Consider the following 14488-nt stretch of genomic DNA (forward strand, 5'->3'; position numbering starts at 1 on the left):
GAGATGTGAATTCACTGAACAATATTAGTACAGCTGTGGTTAAATTAAACATCTTTGTAGCTATCTATAGCCACTGCATGTTATTACCACAAAGTGTAACTGATTACATAAGTCTTGAACAACAAAATTTGGCTAGGTAAACTAGGTGCACTCTACCACTTGTTAGAAAAATGAAACATCATCAAATGTTTTGAACACAAAATGATCAGGCTGGTGCTTCAAGATGAGGGGAAGCCAACAATCCCCCTCATTGAAGATCAAGTCCTACAATAGTCCATCAAATACTCCAAGCACACAGAATCTTCCAAGCTGAGGTTGTGGTTTCAGAGGTTATTTATTCCACCGTCTTTACAGATGCCCTTTTGCCAACACGTGTTTCTTCTATAGCTGACAGGTACAGCAGACTTCATCAGGGATCACTGACAGAATATCGACAGTCAAAATATCGACTTGCCAAAATATCAAGGTAAAAATATAGAATGCCAGAATATCGACTTCCTATCTACAAACAGGTAAATACAAAAATATCGACTCCAAAATATCGATAGGAAAAAATATAGACAGTCAAAATATCGAATTTTTTAAATATCTTAAAAGTAATTTAAAAGTAATATAATAATAAATATAATTAATTTAAACATACTTAAAATACTTAAATAACCTTAAAATTAATAAATAATTCATGTAACTTAAAATTCTTTTTTTTAAAACACACATATATATGTGTATATATATATATATATATATATATATATATATATATATATATATATATATATATATATATATATATATATATATATATATATTATTAACAAAACACATAAAATATTTTTTCCGTAGGATAGCAAGAGGGTTAAATTTACTATTCACACTCCAGAGAGTGCAACAGTAGGGAAAGTGTTGGATAGCGTAGGAGTAAAAATTACTATTCCCACTCCAGTGAGTGCAACAGTAGGGAAAGCGTTGGATAGCGTAGGGATAAAAATTACTATTCCTACTCCAGAGAGTGCAACAGTAGGGAAAGCATTGAATAAATGACTATTCCCACTCCAGTGAGTGCAACTGTAGGGAAAGCGTTGGATAGCGTAGGAGTAAAAATTACTATTCCTACTCCAGAGAGTGCAACAGTAGGGAAAGCGTTGGATAGCGTAGGGGTAAAAATTACTATTCCAACTCCATAGAGTGCAACAGTAGGTAAAGCGTTGGATAGCGTAGGGGTAAAAATTACTATTCCCACTCCAGTGAGTGCAACAGTAGGGAAAGCGTTGGATAGCGTAGGGGTAAAAATTACTATTCCCACTCCAGTGAGTGCAATAGTAGGAAAAGTAAATACTTCATATATTTTTTTTTATATTTCTTTTTATTGAAATAAAACAAGCAAGTCAAACACAATATACATAGCGCTTAGTTCAAATTAGGTCAGATATACAGCGTTATCAAATAATAAGCAATCATTGTAGGGAAGGAGGAGCACAGGGGAGAGACAGATAGCAAACGAAATTACAAACAGTGAATGTGGGGTCAGGGGAAAAGTGGGATATCGATGTCATCCATTGCCGGTGGTATGCATATGTCACCTCGAAACCTGTTCAATTGTCCCCAGATTTTCCCCCATTTTCGGGGGCGACCCCGGGCCAGATACACAGTTTTTTCCCAAAACATGCACCAATCCATGTTTTCCTTCCACATCTCGACCGTAGGCGTCCTTTGGGACCCCCACAGTTGTGCAATATCACATTCAGCAATCATGGCCCCTAGGGTCGCCCACTGGGTTTGGGCCACGTTATAATCTGTGAGTTCCCAAACATTTAGCAAACAGCGTCTGGCCTCCGGTAGGAGGGGGACACCCGTAACTTCTTCCATTACATCAAATACCCCATTCCAATAGGCCATCACGTCAGGACATTCCCAAATAATTTGTAGAAACGTCCCCACCAGACCACACCCCCGCTTCCACAAACCCTCATCAGAGAAGCCCATATGGACCAGGCGAGGGCCCGTAACGTACACCCTATGAAGGATCTTAAGCTGGACCAGCCGAAGTCTTGCTGGGATCGCGACCTCCTTGGGAGAGGAGATCGCCGATTGCCTGTCCTCATCATCTAATTCAAGACCGTCTCGGACCCATAGATCCCGCAAAGGTAACAGGAGATCCGATCTATCATTAATCAACTTTTTATATACTAGGGATATTGTACTATCCGGAACATGGCCATCTAGAAATCTATCTTCCAGTGGGGAAGACTCGGGTATCGCCTCCCCCACCGAGAAGACAGACAACAAAGCATGGCGGACTTGAACGTAGCGGAAATTTTCAGAGTTCCCCAATTCAAACTCCTTCTGTAACGTATCAAATGACTTCACTTGCCCTTTGACCCATAGATCTCCCACCTTGCTAATGCCAATGAGGTCCCATCTATCAAACCCTTTTGTCTTCCACAGAGTACCAAGCCTGGCTGAGTCAAAAAGTGGGGTCGTTAAAGTCAGGCGGTCCTTCCAGCCCATAGAGGCAGTTGCATCATGCCATACATTAACCGCCATCCTAGTAGGCCCGGACAATGACCTGATTGCTGATTTCGAGTACAGTGCCCTATAGTAACTGCCCCCCGGCAACAACCATTTGTCCAGTTCAGGACCATACATACCATGATTAATGGCCCCCAACTGAGACGCCCAATAATATCGCTTGATGTCCAGGAGGCGATACCCCCATCGTACCACGGGAGTGTTAGTTTGGACAGTGCAATGCGAGGTCTACCGTCCCATATCAATTTCCTCTGGAGACCCTCGATGCTTCGAAAATAACTGGTGGGGACTATATCGAGGGTGTTTTGGAGGGCATATAATAAGCGAGGCAAAGACATCATCTTAAAAAGAGCCGTGCGTCCCAACGGCGAGAGTGGAAGTCTACGCCATTCCGCGACATCCTGTCGTAATCGAGTTAACGGCGGGAGAAGATTAAGCTCATATCGGGCTACCGGGTCTATGGAGACCCAAATACCCAGATATTTAAATCGCGATTTTGTCACCTGTATGGGGCAGTTACGTGGGGGAGGGGTGCATCGCCGGAAAGGACATAAAAATATGATTTTGCCCAGTTGATAATTAAACCGGAGTTTCTACCGAAAGAGGCCAGGACATCACAGAAAACCATCAACGACTTCCAGGGCGAGGTGAGATATAGCAATATATCGTCCGTGTAGAGCGAGATGCGGTCTTCATAATCATGGGACCACCGAATACCCCTTATCGAGGGCCCCCAGCGGATCCAGGCGGCGAGGGGCTCCAGGGCCAGGGCAAACAGGAGCGGTGATAGGGGGCATACCTGACGGGTACCACGCCCAAGACTAAACGGCACCGAAACTCGACCATTGACTACAATCTGAGCAAGCGGGTCTTCATAAAGAAGCCGGACCCAACCGATAAAACCGGGACTGAAACCAAATTTAGCTAATGCAGCCCACAAATAAGGCCACTCAATGGTGTCAAAAGCCATCGTGGCATCCAAGGAAGCCAAGATGGCCGGCTCACGTAACGTCCCAGCCCTCGCAAGAACTCCATGCAGACGCCTAAGATTCAACGCAGTGTTACGATGGGGAATAAAACCGGACTGATCCGGATGGACCAGGTCACTAATGACAGTGATCAAGTGATTAGCCAGCACCTTTGCAAGAATCTTAGGCTCAGCGTTCAGAAGAGATACAGGACGATACGACCCACACTTTTCCCTTGGTTTCCCTTCTTTATGTATAACAACAATCGTCGTAAGTCGCTGGTCTCGGGGGAGAGAACCACACTCACGAGACTCCAAGAACATATCTATCAAATAGGGGGCTATCTTATCGGGTCGCAACTTGTATAGCTCTATCGGCAGCCCATTAGGACCCATGGCCTTACCGGACCGCAAGGAGCGGATCGCAAGAGCAACCTCATCGGCGGTTAATGCACTGTCCATTCGCTCTCTATCAACGTCCGAGAGACTCGGTAATGCAATGTCACGTAGCAACAGATGAGAGTCCTCCTCCGGCCTATCCGACACGGGGGAGTAAACCACACGAAAGTGATCAGCAAAGCACTCAACTATCTCAACCGGGTCCGAGACCCGCACACCATTCACACTCTCAATCTCAGGCACGACCCGACTAGCCCTGTCCTTCTTGTCTAACCATGCTATCAATTTACCTGCCTTATCTCCTACGTCATATAGCCGACCCTGTTGCTCTCGACTCATGGCCTTAGCAGCATCTGTAACTAGAGCCCTATATTCCAACTGCTTCAATCTTAACATGTGTGTCTTCGCACGGATTACCTCATGTTCCAGGTCTAACTCAAGGTCTGCTATTTCAGTTTCAACATTCACCACCGCCTCATTGTTCAATTTTTTGACGCCAGCAATGAAAGACAGGGCATGACCCCTGAGAACTGTTTTAAAGGCCTTCCAAAGCGACACTGCGGACGAAACAGAGCCCTCAATATAGATCAAGTGACTTTATCAAATTGTTACGAGTTTTGGGATTACGAAGATACCAAGGGTTGATCGGGGCCACCCGTCCCTCGGTCCCAGACGACAATTCAATTCGAAGCCACAGAGGAGAGTGATCAGAAATTCCTCGGGCCATATGCTTAACCTCAGCGACAGATGCCGCCTGTTCAGCAGACACCAGAACGTAATCAATCCTCGAAAGGCTACCGTGGGCACCGGAGTGGAACGTGTATTGCCGCTGAGCGGGATGCAACAGTCTCCAACAATCTACAAGGCCTAAGGTATCTATGAGACCACAAAGCCAGTTCTGTGCCCCCTTAAGGTCTCTGGGTGGATGTCTATCAAAAACACCAGACACACCGCATTAAAATCGCCACCCAATATCAACGACCCTTCGGGGAGAGCCAGGAGAACCTGCCCCAGATTTGCGAAGGTAGTGGACTGCAGACCGGGAGGTACATATACGGATACCAGGGACAGGGTCCTACCCTCCCAGCGACCAGTAATGACAACATAGCGCCATCTATCATCTAAAACCATTGCATCTACCTCCAACGGAAGAGAATTCTTAATAAGAATACCAACTCCTCGGGAACCTGAGGAAAACCCTGCATGAGCAGCCAAACGATACCCCTTCCTATTCATAGCATAGCATGTATTTCCTATCAAGTGAGTTTCCTGTAGTAGAACTACATCAGGGGAATGACGTTTTAACTGCTGCAGTACCACCCCACACTTTATCCTATCCCCCAGCCCATTCACATTCCAGCTCAGAAGTCTCAATCCCCTACCCCCCATCCCACACAAGAAGTAAATTCCAACCCCAAGAGGAACCCATCGCTCTAATCAGAAAGTCTCACAATACATTGCCTTGCAGAAAACGAAACTGAAAAAACAACACAACCTCCCTCCTCCCCACCAAACAACCCGTTACAACACCCCCCACCCTGCACCCCTGCATAAGACTAGAAAGCCACCCCAACGTGCAGTGTGCCTGTCGCCCCAACATCTAAACTAATCTACAGAAAGTCAAGCAGAGGAGGAAAAAGACCCCCCAATAGCCCCGCAGCCCCCCGAGATGTCTCATAAAATCAAATTACACAGTTAGTACGCCAGAGTTCGAAACTTCCAGTATACCCCAGGAACCAGTCAATGACCAAGCTTATTCCTGGTCCATCGATTCGGCCTCTGCGCCATCCACTCCGCCCGTCCTGCGGATGATGGGCCGGAAGAGTATCAAGCCAGTCGGACACTACGTCTGGTCTATGGAAAAAAATAAGTCCACTCTGCATGTTCAATACGCAGCTTGGCCGGAAAAATCATGGCGTATTTGAGGCCCATCTCTCGAAGTCTCCTTTTCACCCCAAGAAAACCAAGTCTCTGCTTCTGCACGGCTTGGGTAAAGTCTGGATAAAAACTAATGGTAGTGTTCTCAAACTTTATGGGACCGCCTGTTCGCTAAGCCTGCAGGATAGCATCTCTGTCGCGGAAATTGAAAATGCGAGCTATTATAGGCTGCGGCGGGACACCCGTCTTGGGTTGTCCACCCGGAACTCTGTGAGCTCGTTCCACAGTGAAGAATTTGCTCAGTCCCTTGGGTGCAAGGTGATTCATGATCAGGTTTTCCACAAAAAGATCAGTTGCTGCATCCTCCGCCTTTTCCGGAACTCCTATAATACAGACGTTATTACGCCTAGACCTTCCTTCAAAATCCTCCAGCCGATGTGCGAGAAAGTCATTAGAAGCCCTTAAGTTACGAACCTCCGTCTGTATCTCGACGACGTCGTCCGTCAGGCTTGTAGTCTTAATATCCATCAATTTAACCTTTTCATTGGTTTTCGCTAGCTCCGTGCGGATCAAATTCACGTCAATCGCCACAGTGTCAAGTTTGTGGGCAAGAGTCTCCATTTGTCCCCCGAGGGACGACCCGATCCCATCAATAGCGGCCATGACGTCTTGTAGGTTAGGCTCCGTCGCCGAGGTCAGCGGATCTTTCGCTCCTTCCAGCGACCTACCCGGTCCACTGGGCGACACCTTAGCCTGGGCATAGCGGTCCATGATGTTGGTTTGGGTATAGCTGCCCCGCCGAGTAGCCTTCGATCTCTGCTTGTCCACCTCCGGCTTCCCCGCCATCGTGGAGACAGTGAAAATGAATCCAAATTGGGGCGGGGGGATAAAAGCGCAATCAAGAGGCTGCGTGGAAGGCCATGCCCGGCAACGGCCGACCTTGGTAGAAAGATGGAGATCTCTGAGGTCCCTCGAGCAACAATGCAGAATCTGCAGCGTTTGGTCCGCCCAACAGACGAAAACGAAAGTGAAAGTAGGCCAGACCGGTCGTCTCCGCTGCCTCAGGCTGATGTTGTTCAATTACAACTCGGGCACCATGCCAACTCCACAGCCGGGCATCACGGAGGCGCAGGCTGCGTTCTTCAAATCGCCATAACTCCGGCTCCCGGGGTCCGATCTGGATTCTGGTTGCAGTATTCGCCTCACCAGCGGTTCATCTTCACGGAGACGTATATAAAAGGCAGGATAAGCTACAGGATATATGCGGGAGGTTGCGAGGGTCTCGGGAGCCCTGTGCTCACGCGGCCATCTTGGTTGCGCGCGAAGCTCCTCCCAAAATACTTCATATATAAATATAAATAACATAAATATTAATACCAATTACAAAATAATTAAAATATTTTACAATTTTATAAAATGTATTAATTAATCAATTAACTTTACAAATAAAAATTAACTAATAATAGAATTGACCTACTAATACTAATTATTTACCAATTACCAATAAATTAATTTACAATATAAAATAAATAAAAGTTAGACACCCAAAAAATATTTAAAAAATATAATTACTTACAATTAAATTACTTCCCAAGCTATTCTCCTATAAACACACAACCCACTACAGAAAATACTTTAATAAAAGTAACATATTAATCAATTACAATAAATTACAAATTATATTTTAATTAATTACCAATTAATAATTAATTAACAATTAATTCTAAATAAATACCAATAAATAAAATAACATTATTAATTAATTATAATTAAATTACTTCCCATCCTATTCCCCTATAAACCCACAACCCACTACGGAAAATAAATTACTAAAATTAACATATTTATCAATTAATCAATTAAAATTAATTACCAATTATATTTTAATTAATTACCAATTAATAATTAATTAACAATTAATTCTAAATAAATACCAATAAATAAAATAAATATTTAATTAATTATAATTAAATTACTTCCCACCCTATTCCTCTATAAACCCACAACCCGCTACAGAAAATAAATTACTAAAATTTACATATTTATCAATGAATCAATTAAAATTAATTACCAATTATATCTAATTAAATACCATTAAAAAAGAACATATTTAATTAATTATAATTAAATTACTTCCCACCCTATTCCCCTATAAACCCACAACCCGCTACAGAAAATAAAATACTAAAATTAACATATTTATCAGTTAATCAATTAAAATTCATTACCAATTATATTTTAATTAATTACCAATTAATAATTAATTAACAATTAATTCTACATAATTAACAATAATTAAAATACCATATTTAATTAATTATAATTAAATTACTTCCCACCCTATTCCCATATAAACCCACAACCCGCTACAGAATTATATTACACAAAAAATTTAAATTAATATTATCTTACCTTAAAATCGATATTTTTGTTGTCTATATTATGTCTAGTCGATATTATGTCCATTCTATATTTTTGCTTCAATATTATGTCCATTCTATTCGATATTAAAATTTTCTAGCAGATATTTTGGTAGTCTATATTATGTCTAGTCGATATTATATCCCTTCTATATTTTTTACTCGATATTATGTCTAGTCGATAATAAAAACTCGATATTTTGACTCTATACCATATATTAAATCAATTAGCGTCAGTACCATCTGGTTCAAATTATACACATCAGTGTAGATTCTAATTCTGTCTGTTTAAGTCCAAATCCAAATGATTGTTTGTAGCTGGCTGTGAAGCATGGTATGCTCCATCGTCCGCCGAGTAAGCGAAAACGACTTCTGGCGTGGACCACGCCAGAAGTCGTTTTCGCTTACTCTGTGGACGACGGAGCATACAATTCTTCACAGCCAGCTACAAACAATCTCCTGGATTTGGGATTTGGACTTAAACCAACAGAATTAGATTCTACGCTGATGTGTATAATTTGGAACAGGTGCTACTGACGCTAATTGATTTAATATATTGCCCTGATGAAGTTTACATAAGTCTTATTCATCTTGATCAAACATACTTTATGACTGGGAGCATTCCCAGGTTTGATGTTCCAAGGTGACTGCTGTCCAACATCTATTACAGGAGTTGAAAGAGCAACGATTCACCATTTATTTATTGCCCATTTCTCATCTTTTTGAAAATGCCTGGGTAGTTTCTTTGACAAAGCTTCATGGGCTGGATCACAGTGAGAAATAGAATGTGGTCTTATGTGATGATGGATCATGATTTGTGGGTAGTTTACAGCCTGCACTCAATGTTCTTTGCTTTAGTCGATTAGTACGTGAACATAATCCTCACCAGCATTTGAGCATAATTTTAGTGGTTACATTTGTGATTGGCATTTTCTATAACACCTTATGGTTTGTATCAGTAGTGAAAACATGCACCATTACCTACTTCAATGCAGGCCATGGGGGGGCTGGGGGGGCTTTTCAGACACAGGTCTCCATTTTACTTGATCTCATTCAGTATGGTTAAAGGAGACTGCACCGGAAAAGGAGTTGATATGGCCCATGGCTTTATTTAAAGTTTGCTGCAGTACCACATATAACGAAATGCATGAAAGAAATATTAACTTCACAACTTCAGGCCCTCTAACCAATGTGGATTCAAAATACACGTTTGCGCATTGTTGGTTGCAGCTTTCGGATTGAGGTGGATGAGTCTATGGGGCAGACCTTCAAGGTCCACTAAAACGATGGTCTCCATTCTTCTTCCACACTGTTGTTTCCCCTCTATTTATGCTAGAAAAAATGCCATCTTGCATCCGTTGGAAATTTGGTGTGGGAGCACACTGCTGCACCTCCCAGCAGGGTCGCCCCTAAGCATCATGGTAGATGCAGACAGACAAGCGAGTACAGTTGCAAAGTCTTTAGAGTGTTTCACCAGGTGGGTGCAGATTAGTGCTGGCCATCTCTGGACACGTGTTTCTAGATTATTATCTGTCATCAGCAGTGTGAGATCTTTATTGCATTTATTATGTAATTATACTGTCACCGCCTAAGTTATGTTCATCGAATGCCCTGTGTTGAAACTTACCCTCTTGCTTTTTTGATATTGTCTCCTCTTAAATACCAATAAAATATGTTTTTTTTATCCTTATCCGTGGTGAGATATTTTAAAGCAGTACTGGCAGAGCTGCTCTCTTGAATCACCCAATTATTGCACAAAACATAGACTCACTATCACCAGAGCCAAAAGAACTGTATTTCTTGTCGCATCCACTTGACTGATATAACACAATTCAGCCACTTTGTCAGGTTGCAAATGTCCCTAAAAAGAACACACCTCCCTTGGCTGTTAAACTGACACATTGACTCTAACTCATAGGGCTTAGGCTGAGAATATATCTTATTTTCATAGGGTGAGAATATACATGCCAACTTGAGTCCTTCTCTCATGATTAGATCCCCTAATGTTCGAAGAATTCAGAGTATCCGCAGGCAGAAACGCCTTTGTTATCCATACTATTTGCTTATGGAGAACCATGACTATATGATGTGCAGCCTGCCAGTCATCGCATGCTCTCCAAGAAAGCATTTAAGACCTACCTCTTTTGATACTTCCCATCTGAACTATGCTATGTGAATTCTTGGGTACCTAGGATGTGCAGAACTTTATAGGCTTAATGAAGATGATGATGATGATGATGATGATGATGATGAGAAATGTCTGGTGGGCTATGGTTCCCAGGAGCACCACAGGTGCCACTCACACTGCCCATAGCTCTCCCTGCATACAGCAGGGTCCATGGGAAGGCTGTTTTAAGTCTAGATTCGCCCATTGCTGTTATCTGACCCCATGACCTGTCCCATTCCCCTGCTTCCCATCACTTTACCTCTGGGATGGGTGAGCTGCCGATTAGGGTCATACCTCTTTTGCTATAAAGAAGCGTGATCCATTAGGATTCAGATCTCCACATGCATTCCTCTTTTTGCTATCTCACCTGACAAATCCACTATCCAGAAAAGGTGCTCAACCAATGCTGTGGCTTTTCCTCTCCCTGAAGTCCACCTCACTCACATCCATAACCAATGTACAATCTAGATGACAGAACACACATATGCGCTCAATCCAGGAGCCCTGGTCGGTTCTGTTTGGCCACTGGATAAACATTACTGCTGGACATCAATCTAAGTTTTCCCATAAACCAATCTGACACCTCGGTAAACAGCATTTTCGTCTGTCAGCTACGTGCCCCACTGCAGATTATTATTCATTTTTTTTCGAAGAAGGGAGATTTTGTTCCGGAGAAAAATACAGTCTGCAGAAAGAAAACAATCTGAACAGGTTGGTGTCCATCAAAACTATCCATCTGATGTTGTGTTGTGTATGTCCAGATGTTAGGTTTAACAGTCTTAGAGATGTATTGCTTCTGTGCCAATCATGTTTTTTCACATGTTGAACTTGCTGTGCTTGATGTATTATTTATTCAGTTAGTTCTTTTGACATGCAAATGATGTCCCAGTACAATGTCAAAGTGTAAAGAAGGCAGGTGTTTGTAACCTTTTGGCAGCAAACATACACAAGTGCATGTACAAACCATATTGGCACAGAATAGGCTCTTTTTTGTGGTGTACATACCCCCTTTGGTGATTGATGTTCATCTTTATTTATGTTGGACTAATTAATTCTTTGATGGTTTATGGGTTCAGAAAGTTTAGGGCTTTATCTGAACTGGTGATGGTTCTTGGTTGCATGTGGTGTCTCCCAGGGCTCTGAACGGTGTCATTTTGGACTTCTGCAACTTTAAAAAGAATTAGACTCCAAACGGTTTGCAATGTGTGAAATTCCATAAGGTTATCTTTTAAAGCCTGAATCCTACAAATTTTCAGAGAAAGAAATCCCCACCACGTCGTTCTGGAATTCAAGAGTTTAATACTTGCAGCATTTGATCTGACATTATAAGTTATAAACCAGTTTATCCTTGAGATAGGATATGAGTTCATGTTACCTCATGTTACAATGTGTTGAATACATTTAATGCATCTCTTGCTAAAGAACATGTATGCAATAGTGAACAATTTGTAATTATCCCATCTAACAATTGCCAACCCAGAATGCTGCTGTCCTGATTCATTGCTAAGACGGCTACTGCCTAAATGATATGACAGGATGCTGAAGCATGGATGAGGGCCCAACCCCCTAACACATGCTTGTCGTGCTACTGTTCTTATTGGGCCCGATTTACAGAACTAATTTAAGACAAAATCCTAAACTTATTACTTTTGGTATTCACAGAAGTTAGGATTTTGTCTTAAAACAGACTTAAGACAGACTTAAGAAAGACTCCTAACTTAAGTCTGCCTTAAGTCTGCCTTAAGTCTGTTTTAAGACAAAATCCTAACTTCTATGAATACCAACAGTAGTAAGTTTAGGATTTTGTCTTAAGTTAGTTCTGTGAATCGGGCCCTTAATCTGTATCTTCGACCATGTTCGGAATAGAATATAAATTATGCTGAAATAGCTAACATTTTCTACGCATCCAAAGTATCTTCATAAAATATAATACCTCACTCCTACTAATTCACAAAGCATTACAATGTGCTTGAAATAATAACTTTTGTGTGGCTTTATTAATCTTCAATATCAGGTGAGGACAGAAAGCCAACTTTAAGTCCCTATTTCCACAATCACAACAAAAAATTGAGACTTCTACTAGGTTAAATTCTAATATGTATATATGCCTGGCCCCTTATACTCAACCAAACAGACAACCTGTCTCACCGCCCTCACCCCTCCCTCTGTGATCTTCGTCTATACATGATGTAGAATTGTTCCCTACACTCTTGTGTGGGGCATCTTTGCTTCCCAATCAGGTTTGCAGTATATAAATACCATCACTTGCGCACACACACATTGGTACAGCTTAGTTACCAGAACTTCTATTCTAGAGGAATTGTAAGTGACGTGGGGCCTATTTAGAGTTATAGTTGGGTTGTATTTAAAATAATATGGGGCATATTTACAAGACAAATGATGGAGCGCGGTGTTAGCCTTCTTGGATTAACGCTGCGCTCCGCCACTTTTCAAAAGCAGGGCTGCACCGCAGGGTGCCTGCATTGTGGGAATGATTGTTTATATGCGGGAAGGTGTCCCTTCCTGCACATAAACAATCATGCATGGCGCTTTGCTATTTTTATGTGGCTGAACAATGCAGCACACATAGAAACCGCAAAAAGGAGGAGGAATAAAACATTTCTCCTTATTGCACCATGTTAAGACCAGGTTTTTTTTGGTCTTATTTGTGGCGCTGCCGCATATTTACGTCACCCTTGTAAATATGGGCCAATGTTAAAATCAATCGGTGTTGCAGCGGAACGCCTACCGCAACACCCATTGCTCACCCTTTCACGCTAAGTATAGCGTGAAAGGGTGCCTTATTTACAAGGCAGATTTAAGCCACATTAAGTGACTTAACACTGCCTTATAAATAAGGAGAAGCCTGCATCGCTACTGGAACACTGAAAAAAAAACGTTCCTGTGGCGACAGGGGCTTGTAAATATGCCCTAGGAGTTCTAGAACAATTGTTGAATAAGAAGTGGAATCAACCAGTGTTAAGGATTTCCCCCTAACATAAGAGGATTTTTTTTATTACCGCCCAACTCTCAATTTGGCCTTTACACAAGTATCCCTTTCAAAGCAACAGGGGAGAGTATGTCCTTAACCTATAGTAACACATACACATGAGAACTCCCAACTCCTAAACCTTGCTTTTAGTGTTTTATTGGTTAGATTTGATTATTATCCAACAATAAGAACATTTAGCCTTTGTGATCAAAAACATATACTACTTATACATTTCAAACAATATCCTCATGTACTAACAAATAAAAAAACACCTTATATGTGTCGGTTTGCCTTATAGTATTCCTAACAGCTAACAACATATTGTGTCTTGTTCAATGGTGTTGTTTCTTTGGTTGTCTAAAATTGTATCAGCATGACAGTGAATGCCTTTGGTTTTTATTGTTGTGTCAATAACCAATATAACAATGTGCTGTCTTCCATATTTTGAATAACTCATATTTTGCTAACATCATAGCATTTTGGGGATGTATCTGTGTTGTTACCATTTTTATTCTCCATTTTACTGTTATTGGATATGAAATAATGCAGTGTATTCTTCTTTATAGTACCAGCACCAACAAGATTGAAATTTAATGTTTTATCACAAGACAGAATCCAAATTTCATGGAAAGCTCCGAAAGGGAAATTTGAGGGCATTAAGCTTCTGATTACACCGAAAGAAGGTATGGGCTTTATTTTTGATATTTTCATGAAATCTAACCTTTTGCTCTATAAACTCTATTCATTGCTAGCTAAAACTTTAATAAAGTACTACTTTTTAGGTCGAGCCTGGGCAGCGCATGCGCTGCGCTTCCTCCTTAGTCCCACCTTATCTTCATTTGTAACCTCCCATGAGGACTGGCCCATTTACTTCTGTTGTTACCCAGTAGGTCTTACTTTGTCTGTATATCATACTACAATGTCTCAAAGGGTATCAGTTAATAGTCAATTTCAACAGTAGCACAATTAACTACTGGGAGCAAAGGAAAAAGACCAAGGAGACACAACTAAATTCAACAAAAACTCATATATATTTCTTACTGTTAACTCCATATATTTAGACACGTATAAGTGCAGCACTGTGTTACATTAATCTGCTTGTAACCTGTGGGATACTGTGCACAAGCGCTCAGGAA

At 41.5% G+C, this 14488-nt stretch overlaps 1 protein-coding gene across 1 annotated transcript in view; it reads left to right on the top strand.

The window, feature by feature from the left end:
* COL14A1 (collagen type XIV alpha 1 chain) overlaps positions 1-14488 on the top strand; it is a 514343-nt gene that overhangs the window by 71795 nt on the left and 428060 nt on the right. The window contains exon 3 of the mRNA XM_086966163.1: positions 13919-14035. Within this exon, the coding sequence (XP_086822289.1) occupies positions 13919-14035 (117 nt within the window). The remainder of the gene's footprint in view (positions 1-13918; positions 14036-14488) is intronic.

This window comes from Lissotriton vulgaris, chromosome 4_1 (genome assembly GCF_964263255.1).
Source record: "Lissotriton vulgaris chromosome 4_1, aLisVul1.2, whole genome shotgun sequence".
Lineage (NCBI taxonomy): Eukaryota > Metazoa > Chordata > Amphibia > Caudata > Salamandridae > Lissotriton > Lissotriton vulgaris.